General features: G+C 47.6%; 1 protein-coding gene across 2 annotated transcripts in view; it reads right to left on the bottom strand.

The window, feature by feature from the left end:
- VPS13A (vacuolar protein sorting 13 homolog A) overlaps nt 1-19,097 on the bottom strand; it is a 2,314,464-nt gene that overhangs the window by 86,058 nt on the left and 2,209,309 nt on the right. For both annotated transcript variants that reach the window (XM_085633365.1, XM_085633382.1), the window contains one exon: nt 10,372-10,457. In XM_085633365.1, coding sequence (XP_085489491.1) covers nt 10,372-10,457 — 86 coding nt within the window. The remainder of the gene's footprint in view (nt 1-10,371; nt 10,458-19,097) is intronic.

The raw sequence follows: 19,097 nt of genomic DNA on the forward strand, positions 1-19,097 counted from the left end.
TTTCTTTCAGATATATGAAGATTGTGTGCAGTTCGCTTACCACTTCCACAGTAGTGAATGATTTTTGGTAAACTCCTAGGTATAGTGGTTGTTATCTAGAATTACACTGTGAGTCTTTGTGCATTTGAGAACCACTGTGGGAGAAGCATTTGGTAACATCGTGTATTTGCTGACAGATAACTAATTTAAAACCTCTCATGTTGTCAAGTTTTAGTAGCATTAGAAGCTAGTCTTAGCTTATGCATTGCTAAAATGAGTCAGGGTTTGACACTAAGGTGCAGTACCATGTACTATTCTGTTCACTGTGGCAGAACTGACAATTTAAAAGTTTTACCTAAGCACTGTCCTAGAAGTAGTCTGGTTATTTAGTCAGTTTCTAAGTACCAAATAGATTGCTTCAAATAAAAGTGTTCTATACACTTGTCTTTTACACCTTCAATTCCCTAGTCAGTATCCATACACTTCCAGGAAACATCCCGTCACTTCCTTTGCAGTCCTCTAGAGACCCATTCAACAGCATGTACTAATCCATTGACTGTGCCAAAACTCAAACACTTATAAATTCACCTAGACACTCTCTTTCCAGTACTCTAATGATTCAGTCACTGCCTAAGTATTTATGCACTGAGCCAGGTCTTAGCACATGGACTACGTCAAACCCATATCCACTATGCATGCAGTCCTCTAACCACCTACACACTTGTCTTTCACACCTTCAATTCCCCAGTCAGTATCCGTTCACTTCCAGCAAACACCCTGTCACTGCCGTTGCACTCCTCTAGTGACCCATTCAGCATCATGTACTAATCCATTCACAGCGCCAAACCCTAATAAATTCACCCAGGCACTCTCCTTGCAGTACTCTAATCATTCAGTCAGTACCCAAGTACTCATCCAGTGACCCAGGCCTTAGTATATGGACTGCTTCAAACCCTTATCCTCTATGTATGCAGTCCTCTAACCACCTATACAATTGTCTTTCACACCTTCAATTCCCTAGTCAGTATCCATACACTTCCAGGAAATACCCTGTGCCTCTCTTTGCAGTCCTCTAGTGACCCATTCAGCACCATGTACTAATCCATTCACTGTGCTAAAACCCAAACACTTATAAATTCACCAAGATACTATCTTTGCAGTACTCTAATCATTCAGTCAGTGCCTAAGTATTCATACACTGAGCCAGGCCTTAGCACATGGACTGCTTCAAACCCCTATGCACTATGCATGCAGTCTTCTAACCACCTAGACACTTGTCTTTCACACTTTAAATTTCCTAGTCAGTATCCATACAGTCCAGCACTTGTCACTGCCTTTGCACTCCTGTAGTGACCCATTCAGTACCAAGTACTAATCTATTCCCTGTGCGAAAAGCCTAGCACTTATAAATTCACCTAGGCACTCTCCTTGCTGTACGATAATCATTCAGTCAGCACCCAAGTAGTCATGCAGTGAGCCAGGCCTTAGCACATGGACTGCTTTAAATGCCTATGCAGTATGGATGCAGTCCTCTAATCACCTACACAGTTGTGTTTCACACCTTCTATTCCCTAGTTAGTATTCATACTCTTCTAGCAAACACCCTGTGAGTCACCAAGTGTGTCTCCTTATACTACTGTAATCATTTAGTCAGTTAGCATGTAGTCTTTTAGTGAGGTAGGCTTTAGGGCATGAACTGCTTCAAAGTAGTATGCACTATGCATGTAGTGTTTTAATGATCGTCACACTTGTGGTTCAGGGCTATAGTTTCATAGTCAGTTTTTATATAAAATGTGTTTGTACAGTAATGGAATAGTATAAATTTGAAAGTTATTAATATACATTTATTTGTAATTCTTTTTTACAGATACAGAACAGGAGTGTTTCTCATCTGTTTGCACTCTTCTCGTGCAAGATTGTTTGGATGAAGGGTCCTTAGGTGTTTCATCATACTTGCTGTGCCGCACGAGTATTTTTTGTTAGGATCTCCTCGTAACAGAACTCTTTGGCAAATCTTGCGAGTAACGAAGGTGGCATTGGTCTTTGTTTGCTCCTTGGAAAAAGTAAAACATTTCCTCACCACTGTAGAAAAACGTTGTTTGCGTGGTGCCTTCTGCAAAACATTTTCTTCAGATTCGGTAAATATTTTTAAGCGGCAACATTTACAGTTTTTGTAAGTTAAACTTATAAAATTTTGTTAGCTGTATGCATTTTATATATCTGTGATTTGTTTCTTGTGGTATTTTGTTGAGAATACCATGTTGTTTTTTTTTTAACAATCTTTCTTATTTTCCAGGTCTGTCGTCGACATCCATTGTCCCCACAGTAGTGTTCCGCCTTGTTGTTTTTTATTATTGTTGTTACATTTTGTTTATTAGTTTATTGTTCATATATATGTTAATAAAAAAATAAAGTTTGAAAATAGTTTTTCGTTTATATATTTATTATTATAAAAAATAAAGTTTGAAAAAAAATTAATAACGTTTTTGGTTGTTCTCTTAACTGCTGTGTGACTCTTTCTTGTTCTTATTACTGTTATTTGATGGAATCCACCATGGTGTTAAATTTTGGGGGACTTATCGCTGGAATACTGGTGATATCTGCAGTTTGCATCAACTTCTGAATAGTGTGTTAGATTTATCTCAACTTTACTTCCGTTAAAGTGCCGATAATGAAATGGAGAGTAGCCGTTCCCGTGCAAAAAGACACAAGGTGCACCTTTCCGATTTATTCTAAATACTAAAATCCTGTATTGAATTGCACTGAGGTATTGGCTGCACTTACAGTGTACACACAAAATCTATTAAGAAATTTCATTGTATTTATATTGATTGGGAATAGTGCGTCAGGTGCTGGATCTTGATGAGATACACTGCTCAGTTTGTATATTGTTCTGCACACGAAAAAAATCACATCACAACTTTCACACCAATTGCAATGCGAAACACATTCCGGCGATAAGACACGTTAGCACCAGGGATTTTACACCTGCTTTCTGCTGGTGTTAAGCAGGACAACTACCTGCACCATGAAAGGGAACACAGCCAAGAGCCACACCAGAACACCCACAGGTACCATAGAGTTAATGAGCATGATACAGGGATACCCATGAGGGCCAGAAGACTCATCTCAACAACTCCAGGACCGCCAATGCCCCCCAAACCCACATCTTAGTAAGTGTGTCTCTGTGGTCATTGTCTTAATATGATAGGCACGAGCCCTGCAACATCACAGTGTGCTGTCACCTCAGCGTTGGCAGTGAGCCTGGATGTGTAGCTACGCACGCATCCTCCTGCATGCACAACTGGCGTGTGCTGGTCTGGGGTTCACCGGTCAGTGCCGGGGTGTGCCTATCCGGCAAGGGGAACGGGGTGTCTCGGACATGTCCGTGTACAGGAAGTGCGGTAAGTGTGTCTCTGTGTTCTGGTGTGGCCTGCTACAAGATCAGTTGATGTTGTAAACTGGCATGCACCACCTCCAAACGGCATTGTGATGTTGTAGTTGGAATGTAGCAGGACATGCGCAAATAGGCATTACAATGGTGTGCTGTACGAGTGCACGAGATACAACAGCGCACCGTACAAAAGTGTGGGGGCTCGTGGGAGGGAGGTGCAGCCGTTTGGCAACATAACACACAGTGAACTCGACCATGTGCCACATGCTGGGCATCTCATCCATGATGACCACGGTCGCAGACATCCCACAACACCAACGACTGGCCTTTGTACACATCCTGTATGAATGCAGCGTGGTTTTCACTTCTATGCCCGTTCAGTGGTGTGATGTTGGCGGGTTGTGTGACTTGTGCTGCTTGTTGGTGTGTTTCATTTTAGCCATTGTTAGTCTATATGTGTGTTGTACTTAATTGTGCATGTGTGCCATTCTGCCCATCTCCCCCCCCTCCCCCCCACTCCCTGCTTCTTCCTCTTCCTAGTGCTGTTGTGTCTATAATTTTGTTGCTGCACACATAAATACATGTAAAGAATAAATTAGAATAGTTCCTTGATTCTGTTAGGTTTCAAAACTTCTCTATTGGTTTCTTTTTAATTTTCCATATGAACCGTTTTTTTAATATTGAACAACACATAGCAGTCAGAAGTGCAACGTATTCTATCAACACACTTTCTAGAACATTCTACAACACGTGCAGGTTAAAAGTTCATCAATTTTTTTAAAACTTAACGATAATTTTTTGTAACATTTTCTTGAATATTTAACGACACGTGCAGGTTAAAAGTTGACGATTGTTTTAAGTTCGAACAGTGCCTTTCAAATGCAAGTAGCAGGTGTGGTTGATCTGAGCAAATTTTATCCTTTGATATGTACTCCACGTTGAAACTGCTTTTTCTTAACCAATCACAAAGATGCTTTTCCACAAAACTAATGTGCACCCTACTTTTAAAAAAGAATGCTTTTCATGATATCTTCAGAGATAAGTTATAGATAGGAATTAGCATTTAAAAAACCTTAGAAATTCACTGAAAAAAACAAAGGTTTCAGGGGCGTTATAGTTAGCTGGACATTTCCCTCGTACAAAACCCTAGAAATTCCCATGTTATAGTTAGTTCAGCTAACTATAACTCGCGCCCCGGCAATGCACTGCTGATGACGTCACATATTACATCACTCATGACATGGTCAGTGACATCACTGATGACATCACTGATGACATCTCAAATGACATCGCTCATGACATCACTGATGACATCATCCATGTGATAAATTAGTGCATCTTCTCACACCCTAATATAAACTTTTGATACACCGACTCAAAATTTCAGACGGCCATTTTGAAAATCATAGATACTCCAATACCAATAACTAAATACCCACTCATTAACTCTTAGGTCTACATACACCTCCACTCACTCACCTGTACAGTCACTCATACTTACAGTCACTCCGTACAAGACTATCATATGCATTTATACACCTATATAGACACTCACACACCGCCAATCATCCATTGAGGTACTGACACACCTAGTCAGTCGTGCAAGTAATTAAACACAGTCCAATTTACTCACCTATACAGTTAAACACACTCAGGTTCACTTACTCATCAAAATAGTACCACATTCTTACGCTCTAATAGAATCATTGATACAAGCACACACTCATCAATACAGCCACTCTCACAATCACACGCTCTCACATATACCAACTTATATACTCTTACACACATATATACTGCCTTTCACATATGTAGTTAGTCACACATCTACCACTGAGATATACATTCAATCCCTAACACACCCATACATACACTCACCCAACCATACCGTCCATCACAGATGCACTCTTAAAACCATGCACCCATAGAATCACCCACTCACACACACACCCTACTCACACAAACACTCAGGCACCCATACAGATACTCAGACAACCAATCAATAACCCATATAGACACTCATATAGCTATTCACAAAACCATGCAGCCACTTCTACACCTATACACAGACACATACAGACATTCACACAGTTTAGTCACTAGTCTGCAGTAAGATACATTTAATGACTCACTTATAGACTCAGTTACGCACCTAGAAAATCATCCATTCACACACTTGTACACCCACTTATTTTTCAACAGGCCTTCCCTATATATATTAAACATAATAAAACTGTTCAGAAACACATACTCAATGGATGATGTCATCAGTGATGTCATGAGTGATGTCATTAGTGATGTCACTGACCATGTCATGAGTGATGTAATATGTGACGTCATCAGCAGTGCATTGCGGGGGCGCGAGTTATAGTTAGCTGAACTAACTATAACAGGGGAATTTCTAGGGTTTTGTACGAGGGAAATGTCCAGCTAACTATAACGCCCCTGAAACGTTTGGTTTTTTCAGTGAATTTCTAAGGTTTTTTAAATGCCGATTCCTAACTATAACACCCCTGAAACGTATGGTTTTTTCAGTGAATATATATATATGTATATATACACACACTTTTTTCGATGCCGAAGTGCATTTTCAAGTAATCCTTCACCTCAGAAACTCTGAGAGTAAGCACTGCTATAATCATGCGACAGAGTGCTTGTTGTATTTGTCAAAGGCGCGACTAAGTGAGACATATTTGAATGTTACAAAACTGAAAGAAAAACTATCACCCCCACCCATCAAAAAATGTTCTTTTGGGGAGAGGTTGCATTTATATAATTCAGTTGAAGGTTAGGAGTGAATGGAGTTTATGCGCTGTTTTTATTTTTATTTTCATCATTTAATGAACATAGTATGTACGGCACTTCACTTTACACATCACTTGTTCTAGGTTTTTTAATCACTTTATAGGTTCCTCTCCAAGAGCGAGGGGCTCTATTAAAGGTGACATCCCCTTTACTTCTAATTTAAAGAAGGGAGGGTGAGCACCCAGGTATCACAGTGGTGAGAGTCCTGAGGAAAGCCGGGGGATTCGTTTTAGCAGGCTGAAAAATGTTGACACTTCTGCAGAGTGGAGGGGTTGGTGTCTCATCATAAGCTCCCCAACCTATCATCCATTTTAGTTTTAAATCTGGACAGGGTACAGAGTATTAAAATTTTTGATAAGGACTCCCTGTTACCAGTTGTATATCACTATTTCTGCACCATTCCTCACCTATGATCCTACACTATATGTTGTATTGATTTCCCCTCCCTATTGCTCCACCTCCAGCGTTGGATTAGCGTGGAGGTGTGTCAGCAGCCCTATGATGAAGCATGACACAGCTTGCTGTGTGTGAGGGCAGTTTTAATCAATTCGGTGCATTCCCACACACTCACTCACCTTCACGTGCTGTTATTATCCCTCTTCTATTTTTGAGTTTAAATTACTGAGCGGGAGGTCGAAGAGGGTTTCCTATCCTCTCACCCCTCTTTTCCTAGTGTGTATCAGCCCTAGATAGTGCCCAGAGCAGAGCCCTGCTGGGACAAAGAAAGAAGGAACAAAAGGACTTCTGAAAGAGTAGCTCGGGATACCAAACTCTTCGAGCCCAGTCCAGGGCCACAAAAATGACTTGGGCCCGGTCGCGCCTGATCTTCTTTAGCACTCTGGGCAGAAGTGGTATAGGCGGAAAGGCGTACAACAGACCGCAACTCCACTTGCGTCGAAAAGCTTTTCCTAGCGAGTGCCGCCTTGGAAATTCCAACAAGCAGAACTGCTGACATTGCGCGTTCTCTTCGGTGGCGAATAGATCTAACCAAGGCTTCCTCACTGTTAAAAGAGACCTTGCGCCATGTTCGAGTGAAGACGCCATTCGTGATTCATCATGCAACTGGGGCTGAGTTTGATCGCCCTGGTGTTCAGTGAACCGGCCAGGTGTTGAACCACCAGGGAAATGCCCTGATGTTCCAGCCATGTCCAGAGGCGCAGAGCCTCCTGACATAGGGTCCATGACCCCACCCCACCCTGTTTGTTGCAGTACCACATGGCGATGGTGTTGTCTGTGAACACCTGCACTACTCTCCCCTTGACAGAGGGAAGGAATTCTTTCAGTGCAAGTCGGATCGCCCGGAGCTCCAGAAGGTTGATATGGAGCCGGGACTCCGCCAGAGACCAGAGACCTCTGATCTCCGCCTCTCCCATGTGGCCGCCCCATCCCAGAAGGGACACATCCGTCACCACTGTGTGCTCCGGTTGGGGAAGGGAGAGAGATCTGCCATTGACCCAATGCCGGTTTGTGAGCCACCACTGCAATTGTTGTGCAGTGCCCTCCGAGATCTGGGCGTACTCGGAGAGGTTCCCCACATGCTGCGCCCACTGGAACTTCAGGTCCCACTGCAACAGCCAGTCGTCGAGATAGGGGAAGACTGGAACCCCTGATCTGCACAGATGAACTGCGACCACCACCATCACTTTTGGGAAGACCCGAGGGGCGCTGGTAAGGCCAAAGGGGAGCACGGTAAACTGAAAGTGCTCGTGGCCTACCGTAAACCGTAGATAACGCCAGTGAGCCGGCAGGACGGGAATATGGAAATATACGTCCTGCAGATCCAATGCTAACATCCAGTCTCCCGGGTCGAGGGCAGACAAGACCTGAGCCAGAGTTAACATCTTGAACTTCTCCTTCCGAAGGAAGCGATTGACGTTCCGGAGGTCCAAGATGAGACACAGGCCCTTTTCCTTCTTGGGCACCAGAAAGCAGTGGGAGTAGCAACTACGTCCTACTTCTGGCATGGGAACGTGCTCGATGGCTCCCTTGGCCACGAGGGCCATGACTTCCTGTTGAAGAAGTGCCAAGTGATATCCCGCCATGCGGTGGTACTGGGGTGGCATGGCTGGAGGGGTAGTCATGAAGGGGAGGGAGTAGCCCCTTCGGACTATTTGTAAAACCCACCTGTCCGTAGTGATGTTTTGTCAGTAGGGGAGGTGATGGCGAATCCTGCCGCCCAATAGCATTTGATGGGCCTGAAAAACCGGACTAGGAAGCTTTGGAAGCAGTGGTGGCTGGGGTGGAGGTGGACTGAACAGCCCGCTGACCCCCTGACCCACCTCGGCGGGTCCCACGTCTGCGGCCACACTTGAACTGTTGCTGCACAGGCCTGTGGCTCTGAAGTGAACGTGTCGGGCGCCCCTTCCGTGGCCACGAAAGGAGCGAAAAGCAGAAGGCGGAGGAGGGCGAGTGGCCGAAAGGCCCAAGGACTAGGCCGTAGCCCGCGAGTCCTTAAAACGCTCCAACGCACTATCTGCCTTGTTGCCAAAAAGGTGAATGCCATCAAAGGGCATGTCCATCAGAGTGTTCTGGACATCCCCAGAGAAACCTGTTGTCCTCAGCCAGGCGTGGCAGCGGAGCGCCACTGTCGAGGAAATCGCCCTGCCCAGCGAGTCGGCGGTGTCAAGGCCACAGCGGATTGTGAACTTGGCTGCATCCCTCCCTTCAGCCACAGCTTGAGAGCACTGTCCGGGCCTCCTCCGGACACTGAGGCAGCACTTGCGCCACTGTATCCCACACAGAGTGGGAAGAACGGCCCAAGAGGCATGCGGTGTTCACAGCCCGCAGCCCCGAACTGGCGTAAGAATAAATCTTCTTACCGAACTGCTCCAGTTTCTTGGATTCCCTGTCTGGCGGTACGGTAGGGAATGTGCTCTGGGACGTTGAGACTTGGACAACCAAGCTCTCAGGCGTAGAGTGTTGGGGAAAAAAAGGGGGTCACCCGGGGCCAGGTGATGGCGTCGGGCCACGTTCCTATCCACAGGAGCCCCTGTGTTGGGCCTGGACCAGTTGCCCAAAAGAACGTCTGAAAGTGCATCATTAAAGGGAGCAGTAGTTCCACAGAGGTAGCCGCCGGCTGAAGCACTTCTGTCAGGAGGTTAGACCTGACGGCCACTGTAGGGAGCTCGAGGTGGAGGGCCTCGGCCGCCCTACGCAACACCACTGCGTAACTTGCACCCTGCTCCGTAGCCACGGAAGGAGGAGTTAGCATGCCAAGGTCAGGAGAGGTATAAAGACCACTGGCAACCCCCAGCTCTTCTGCCCAGTCCGGGTCAACCTCACATTGAGCTGTGAGAGGGTCCTCAGACCCCTCCCAGTCCTCCCCTTCCTCCGACGGCTGATGTACAGGCCGAAATTAAGGGGGTTGGACATAGGGGTAGAAAGGCCCCATCAGCGTCTGAATCGGCGTCGAGCTACGCCGTTCCGGCGCCGTGTCCACATCGGGCTGAAACCGGGGATGACGTTGTCCAGTAGCAAGGGCGACATTGGAGGTGGTGGCTCCTCGACCTCCCACGGGACCGGGACCCTGAGCGGCGCGGAGCCGAGTGCCGGACTTCAAGCAACTTTCGGGACCACTCCCGCAAAGTCTTCGGCGCCATGGCCCGGCAGTCGGGGCACGACCTAGGGTCGTGGTCGCGCCCCAGGCAGTAGAGACACACACGGTGCAGGTCCATCACCGACATCAAGCGATGACAGTCTCTGCAAGACTTGAAGCCGGGCATCCCTCCGGCACCAGGAGTCGATCGACTCGAAAAACAGAGACAAAAAGGCCTCGAAAAACTCAATCAATAAGTGACTGGGGGTACCGCTCTCTCCTGATCTGCGCTTGCTGGCGCGGAACAAGAAAGAACTGACGTCAGCGAGAGTGGCGTCTAAGTAGCTGCTGCGACGTCATCTTGGCGACCACGACGCCAACGACAGACGCGGAATGACGCCACCTTCCGACGCGCAGGGGTACAGCTGACGAAAACTTTCCGGATCCAGTCTGACACCTGGGTATAATTCCAAGGTGAGGAATGTTTCACTAACGCGTTTCTTTCAGATGTACAAATAAACTTAGATTTAAAAAAATAGGTGATTATAAACATTAACAAAATAATAGTTTATTGAAGGTTTTAGTAAATTGATTTGTGGGGTAATAAAAATAACAATGTCTCTTTGTAGTTATGTACAGATAGAACACATAAAATTACCTTTTTGTTATCATTAACAGGTCAGTAGAATTGACCATGGCATGGGCAAAGTATCTGTATTTTGAAAATCTTCCATTTTCAATTTTCTAAAAGTGAAAAAAAATCAATATATTATTATTTATATCCACTATTAAGGTACATACGCGAGCATATGCTCAAACATATTTTAACCAATATGCGTCACATGTCACAGAGGTGGAGGTTTGTCTTCCATCTCTTCTGGCTGCAATAAACAGTGATTTATGGATGCTTTTATATAGCTTTGCAACAATAAATTATTGAATTAATGACAAAAGATAAACCAAAAAATCAGAGAGAGAAAAAGACCAGAAGACAAAGGTAAATTCAACAATTGCACTTGACTTCAAAAATCACTTGCCTGATACTTCGGAAACAAGAGTAACTTTGACAAGCCCAAGAAAGAAAATATACTCATGTAGGAGAACAAAATACCCATGTAATGAGGTGACTTAAAGATGAAATATTGGGCCAATTAATTTGAATGTCTTCATCAGAATCACAATAGCAGGGCAAAATTAAAAAGATAGTGTTATTTTATGTCTCGGCTTTATTTACTTGTATGCTTTGTATTATCGTGCATTTTCTGGGGCCGTGTTAAAACATTGACATGGGGTTTTCTGCATACCAGAGTCCGTTAAGGTTTATGATATCGCCTCCCCCCCGTGACCACGTCTCTTGGTGTCCATGACTCAAACGTGTTCCCAGCAGAAGAACCAAATGTGAAAATGTAGGAAATAATATTCAAAGGACACACTATTTGTTCGTGACCGTAACAAAGGAACAGGATTGTGAACTGGAAAAACAGTTATGTTCCTTTTAAACTGGGAAGAGCACTATCCACACCAAACAAACTGCTTCATGCATTCAATCTGTACGTGTTACAATTCACCATCAACAAGCCCGGCAATGGGAAATACCACAGCTGAGAGCAAGGCACTTTGTAGGCTCAGTTCCAAGTAGTACTTGTATAAAAGGTCTATGACCCTCACTAGAGTCTCATTTGCCACCAACTGTCAGCCTCACCCTGGCCAGGATGGAGTAGCTAACTTCTCCCATGGTGGAGGTACAATTTGGGTGGCCCTGGGGCAGTAGAGCTCTCTCCTCTTCTGGTGGAACATCAGAAAATGCTGAGCCCAGATAACGGACCCACAGACGGTTGAACACACTGAATAGGAAACAGGGCAGGTCTGTTTGCAGAGCCGGGAGGATGGGTGGATCAGTTTAGATACTGAAGCTAGACGTACAAGTTACTTACCTTCGGTAACGATGTATCTGGTAGAGACGATTCTAGCTGCAGATTCCTTAATGTAGAATGATCCCCAGGCGTGAGACTGGACCCGAAAAACTTTCTTGCCCAGCATCTCTGCGCGCCGGGGGGCGGTACCACGCTGACGTCAGTTTGCGTCAGAGAACTTTTTCCACGCCACAACGCGGAGCCATCACAACAAAACTGAGGAGAGCATTGGAACAGTGTGCGAAAAAACCAGAGAAACAAAATAGAGAGAAACAAAAGGTGAGAAACATCACCAGGTGGCACCAAGGCACCAGAAGGCGACAACAGCAGACCAGAGCAGGAAAAGAGCAGAGCAGAGCACCACTCTGAGGAACAACTGTGCAAGCTAAGGCGAAAGCACCAGGTGGCAGTAAAGCACCAGAAGGCTAGAGCAGCGAAGCCAGAGCAAGAAAAGCACAAAGCACTACTCCGTGGAACCACCTTGCAAGCCAAGGCGAGAGCCATCCTGGAGGCATAAGCATGTGAAAGCGCCGTGACAGAAAGAGAGAGTGAGACTGCAACCACAAACACAAAGGGAAGAGCCACAAGCCTGGCACAGAGGAACAACAGTAATCCATCCCCAGACTACACCGCCAAGGATGGCAATACCTCCTGAAAGGATTAGGAGGCAAAGGACAGGTATTCCATCCGCAGACTACATTGCCAAGGAGGGCCATAATCCCTGAAAGGAGTAGGAGGTCAAAGGACAGGTAAAGGAACCCCCAACGAAGAAGACCGGTTGGGGATCAGAAACTCTAACAACAGAGGGAAAGAGCAAAAGTAGGCCCTCACGCTGGAGAGAAACCAGCTGGAGGGATGCCTGACCGGAAGAAAACAAAGAGGAAACCACAGAAGACAAGCCACCCAGTGGGAGGCGACTGCAGAAACCCAAACAGAGGGTCCTGGCAGAACAGGGAGGAAGGGCGGGTCGTGAAGGAATCTGCGGCTAGAATCGTCTCTACCAGATACATCGTTACCAAAGGAAAGTAACTTGTACATTTGATAGAGACTACTAGCCGCAGATTCCTTAACGTAGAATAGATACCCTAGCCATACCCAGAAGGGAGGAGGGCCTGTGAGAGAGCCTCCCACCAAGAGAGACACAGGGCCCCAGCTGGGGACATGTCACAGGGACAAGAAGGGAAAGGCCAAGATAACCGAAGCCCAACCAAGGGAGAGCCGCCCAACACCCCACAGGGGCAGACAGCGCCCGAAAAGCCCCAGGGAACACAAGGACCACCTCAAACCCCAGGGAGAAGAGGTAGAACTGGAGGCAGGGCCCACAGTAAGAAAAACATACACAGTGACAGAAAATAGCTGAACACACCTCAGCCGCAAGGAGCGGACAAGGTAGGAACAGCTCCACCGCCAAAAGCGCAGACGGAAGAAGAAAGCCACAGTCGTGCAAAGCCCCAACGGCAGCAGAAGCAGGGGCACAAGGAAATACATCAAGGGCCACAACGGCGGATTTGAACAAGCAGGCCTGCACGGGCACGCGCAGCCAGCAGCAGGTAACACCACGGAACGGCGCACCCAGAAAAAAGCCAGCAGCCAGCCAAAGGCAGAGGTCAGGAAGGGCCAGGACACACCCCACAGGAGGGGCTGGTCCAAAAACACACACACTGACCCACGAAAGTAGTGAAACCAGGCAGAAAAGAAAGAGAGAGAGAGACGGAGGATGAACCAAGCCGTCCGCCAGAACACAGAAGCCAAGAAAAAGCCAGTACCCCCGGAACACCAAACAGAGGACCAAGCCGAAACACCGGCAGAAGTGCGGAACTGCCACAACACTACGCCGCAGACGGCAGGCTACAAGGAGAAAGACGGACCTGGGCGCAACACAAGCTGCTGCAAGACAATCGGCAAGAAGATCGCACCTGCGGCATACCGTGATGCCACGGAGGGCAAGGAGCCCGAAAAGGACGACCACACCTCCCTAGCACATGACAAAGCTATGTAATAGCTACAATTACCCCTCATAGGGTATGTTACGTCCCAAGAAACATGGGAACCCATCTTAGGAAAATATTTCCATAGCAGAGGACAAACAGAAAGACCTGCGGAGAAAACCGCAGACGGCTTACCAATACGCCAATAAAAAAGACACAGAAGGCCTAATTGCAGGACCTACACGGGCTTACCAACAGCCAAAACCACAAGTCAAAAAAGGGCCGGACCAGCAGCCAACAGCACCAAAGAGCCAACGGAAGGATCCTGAAGGCACACCAACCACACAGAACACACAACCGGGGCTACTCGTTAATAGGCCCCAGAAAACAACGGGAGAACACCTCCCAGAACACAGACCGACATCCAGGTTCACTGAGGAGGAGGGGAAGGAGGAGGCGGAGGAGGAGGACGAAGCCCCGCAAGAAACCTCTGAATGGCAGAACCTGCAGGGGCGTGAAACAAAAGAGCGCCATCAAAGGGAAGGTCAACCAGCCGCTTCCGAACGTTCTTAGGAAAAACACTATTCCTCCACCAAGCATGGCGACGGAGGGCCATTGAAGAAGCCATGGTGCGACCAAGCACCTCAGAAACGTCCAGAGCCGAGCAAAGAATAAACGCCGCCAGCTCCCGGCCATCCAACACATGGTGCCACAGATCAGCGCAGGCACCCTCCTGAGAAGCAGAAGACAGAAGGGACTCCGCCGAATCCCACAAGCAAGAAGTGGCTCTGGCCAACACAAAAAGCGTGTTAAGCGCCCGCAAGGCAGCACTGGAGGAGGCAAAGATGTTGCGCCCCCAGGAATCTAACCACTGGGCCTCCCGGGACGGGGGAGACAACACCGATGGCAACGAGGGAAAGGCAGTCTGCAAAAGAGGGCCCCTGGTAGAAGGAAAGGCAGACAGGATCATGTGGAACAGGACGGTGGCGGTGCAGAAGCGGCTGTGGCACCGGGTCCCCCGTGGCAGGATGCCCCCAGGCCCTCAAGAGAGAATTATGGAGCAAAGCCTCGAAGGGAAGAAGCAGCTCCCGTCCACCAGAGCCCTGATCCTAAGACGAATCTACGACCCGACGCCGGGACGGCGCCGTGGAGTCTGCCATCGGCGTCAGCTTAACATCGACAGGTGCCGAAGGAGAAGCCGAGACGACCTCTGCCACGACCCGCGCAGCGGGAGACTGGGGCGGGGTCGGAGCCGGGGAGCCAAAGAACAGCAACGAAAAGGTACCGACTCGACCTCCGACGAGGCAGCCGCCTGCGGGAAGAGACTGGTGGGGCCCAGGGACACGCCCCGGCTCCTAGCCAGCCCCTGCGGCGCCGCCAGGGCCAGCAGCCGCCAGCGCCTGAGTGGCGTCAGCTCGGACAAGGCCGCCGCCTGCCCAGAGGACCGAGGGGGACTCGAGGACGAGCCCCGGCAACCTCCCGAGACACCACAGGGACCCCCACAGGGGTTTGTGGCGAGGTAGAGGCGCCGTGGTCCGAAGAAGAGAACCCCGAAGGGCCGCACCCCGATGACAACACATCTCCAGAACCTGACGCCGAACCTGTCGGCGCCGGCGATGCCGCAGAAGGCCCCACACACGGCAAGGGATCCGCAGACGTCCCAGGAAGAGGAGGAAGAGCCAAAGAGACCTGCAAGGCCGCCGCATAGACCTCCATTTGGGCTCTGGTCGCCCCCATGGCGGGGAAAGGCGGGTAGGTTGGCGACGCGGGGGCCGCACAACCCGCATGAGGCGGAGCGTAAAAGGTAGGCAAGGTGATGGACTGGTCTACATGGAAGGATGCTCGAGTTCAAAGGAACAGTTTTTCAGGGAAAAAGGAGATGTAGGGAGGCTGAGAAGACAGTGCCTGTAGCTCACTTACTCTTTGGGCAGATGTAATTCCCACCAGAAAAGCCATCTTGATAGTGAGGAGCCTAAGAGGATAAGAATGGAGCGGCTCAAAGGTAGTGCACATTAAGAAGGTAAGAACCAAATTAAGGTTTCATTGAGGCATAATAAAGGGAGTTGGGGGAACGAGCTGTAGACCTTTATATTTACAATAAGGGACTTGAATAGAGAGGGCTGATCTGGCAGCCGCCGAAATGCGTAGATGGCAGATAGATAACCCTTCAAGGTGCCCAATACAGAGCCCTGCTGGGCTACGGTAAGGGTAAACAAAAGAACCTGGGAAAGGGGAGCAGATATAGGATCATCTGTTTTCTCAGCACACCATGCCACAAAACTATTTCAACGGCCCTTGTATACCATCTTGGTGGAGGGACGTCAGGCACCAAAATAACACTGCAGATTTTGGGTGGAAGGTCAAAAGCCATTGCTCCTCAAGCTTCACACATGAAGGCGAAGAGTTGACAGGATTGGGTGGAGAACCCTCTGCTCCTGCGACAGAATATCCTCCCTAAGGGGAGATTGATCAGAGGGCCGACAGCCATTCTCAACAACTTGGGACACCAAACTCTGCGACCCCAGTCGGAGCCACTAGCATGACTTGGGCACTGTCGTTCCTGATTTTCTTAAGAAACCTGGGCAGAAGTGGTATGGGCAGAAAGGCATACAGGAGGCCTGAGCTCCACTGGAGAGGAAAAGCATTTCCGTTTGAGATTTGCCTAGGAAACTCTCAACGTGTGAAACTGCTGACATTGCACCTTCTCGGCAGTGGTGAACAGATCTAGCTAAGGTTCTCCCCACTACTAATAAAGACCTTGTGCCACCTCTGGAAGGCGATGCCATTTGTGATCCATCAGGCATCTTCGTCTGAGTTCGCCTGTCCAGGCGTTCAGCTAGCCCATCAGGTGTTGAACCACCAGGGATGTACCCTGACATTCCAGCCATGTCCAGAGGCACAGGACCTCTTGACAAAGGGTCCACGACCCCCACCCGTCCTGTTTTCTGCCGTACCAAATGGCGGTGGTGTTGTCCGTGAACACCTACACTAGCATTCCCTTGATGGAGGGTAGAAAGGCCTTCAATGCCAGCAGATCACTCTGAACACCAATATGTTGATGTGGAACCCAGATTCCGCCAGATGTCTCTGATCTCCACCTTTCCCAGATGGCCACCCCATTCCAGTAGTGTCACATCTGCCACTACAGTCAGATCTGGTTGGGTAAGGGAGAAGGTCTGACAGTGACCCAGTCGAGGTTCATTAACCAGCACTACAGATCTTTTGCAGTACCCACCGAGATCTGGACAATGTTGGAGAGATATCCCTGACGTTGCGCCCAATAGAACTTCAGGTCCCACTGCAGAGCCCTATATGCCACCGGACAAGCGTTACAAGCAGGATGCAGGAGGCCATTAATCCCAGCAGCCTCAAAGTCAGTCTCACCGAAATCCAGGATAGAGGCTGAAACATTGGTATCTTAGCCTGAATATCCTGGAGTAGCCGCTCTGGAGGATCGGCCAGAAACTGCACTATATCCAGACCAGCTCAAATGAAAGTGAGTGTCTGGGAGGGAGTCAGGTGTGACTTCGGCACATTGATAGTGAACCCCAGCAAGGGCAGGAAGACATCCATAGGTTGGAGATGACTGCCTGGAACAAGCCCGCCTTTAACAGCCAGTCATCGAGATAGAGGCAGACCGGCACCCCTGATCTCTGCAGATGAACTGCAACCACCGCCATCCCCTTGGTGAACATCCAAGGGGCACTGATGAGGCCAAATTGTAGCATGGCAAACAAAGAGCTCGTGGCTTACCATGAACTGCAGCTAACATCCGTCGGCAGGCAGGACGGGGATGTGGAAATAAGCGTCCTGCAAGTCCAACACTACCATCCAGTCTCCTGCACCCAGGGCAGACAAGACTTGTGCTAGCGTGAGCACTTTGAATTCCTTTTTTTCAGGGTGGAATTGAAAGGGTGCAGGTCTAGGATAGTGTGAGAAGTTGGCCTGGCATATGCTGGTCACTAGTTAAAGTGGCCACCTTGCACCAGTCCAATTTGACTCTTATGGTAGATAGATTTAAGACAACCTTTTAAAGAAAGCCATCCCAGTGGTAGCTGTGGAGAGCAGCCTTCAGGCTAAGTCTCTGAGGAATGTAAAGCAGCTTGTTTTACCTTATAATCTCTTGAATTACCAAATGAAAGGACACCACACAGGTATATTTATAAAATATACATGTATTTATTTCTAGCAAAAATCAATAGGAGAGTGGATCACTGGTCCTGAGAGAACCAGGGTGTTGCACAGTCAGTACTGTGTACTGTTTAAGAAACCCTCATTCACGTCTGGTAAAGGATCGAGAGAAGCGGTATATCTTGGTTCTCCGCTTGATTGTTATTAACGTAATCGCATAATCATTGGGTTAATCCAATGCTTCCTCCACCCGGAGGCTTTTACCACTGGTGGTCTCAGCAGTGATCATGAATAAAAAAGTGAAGTGACTTGTGGTGAAAAAGGTGTTTTATTAAAAATCTCATAAAGCCAGTAGATATCTTTATTAGTACTGGATTCGGGATAGTTTATAAAAAAATTGTTGTAAATGTGCACACATCAGACTTATTATGGTCTAGTGCACTTTTAAAATTCGTGTCCAAAAAAAGGTCGACATGTTTCAGCCCTCATCAGCCCCGAAGGGTCAGGCGGGCTTTCTTCAGGACCAAGTGCAATGTTGAGTGACCTAAAATTCAAGGTACTCTTGTGGAAGTGCGGGGAGATAGGTATTCCTCTCTTGTTCGCACGTTCAGCTTAAACCTATTTATTAGGGTGGTTGTTGGGGGAGGGGAAAAAGGAAAAGAAAATAACAATACAGAAACCATTATAAATCAATTATTTGTGTATATACAATTAAAAAATTGCAAATCTTTTCGAGAGTGAATCCCACTATCATTTGAGAGACACTCGGTATGGCAAAATTCGTCCCTCCTTCATGTAAGAAAACGACCATTCTACAATCCATTTTGTCATATTCGCACATATATACAGATATCAGATCTCCATGCATCTCCTCATTTCTATAATTTCTATAAACGAAAGATACGTGGCTTGTACACCCTTGTAAATGGTTCATGGAGGGTGGATATCAAATAAGGGGGTTAATACTTCGTAGTTGGTGTCTCCAAAAGGTGTCATCTTGGGCAAAAGGGTGTTGTACATAGTTCTTGACAAGTTTTAGGTGACGATCACAGAGGTGATAGAACTTTTGGTTACATAAAGCACCAGGTTAGACACAGTATCCCGCGCTTAATGGTACGGGTAGTATACGTTAGGGACAGAGCTGCGTACAGGGCTCATGAATAACAAGTTTAAGAGATCATTTGTGTAATCCATTTTGTCATAATCACACGTGTAAAAGGCACCAAATCTCCATGCATTTCCTCATTCTCACAAAACAATGTGGCATGCCCACACTTATGAATGGTTCTCTGGGGGGTTAGTAACTCGTGGTAGGTAGCCCCAATAGTTCTGATCTCTAGGCTAGGGGTGTTGTTTGTCAGGATAAAAAGTGTCTATAAGCAAAGGAGTGGTTCGCTTTTGGTGAGAAGAGG

This window comes from Triturus cristatus, chromosome 2_1 (assembly GCF_964204655.1).
Source record: "Triturus cristatus chromosome 2_1, aTriCri1.1, whole genome shotgun sequence".
NCBI lineage: Eukaryota > Metazoa > Chordata > Amphibia > Caudata > Salamandridae > Triturus > Triturus cristatus.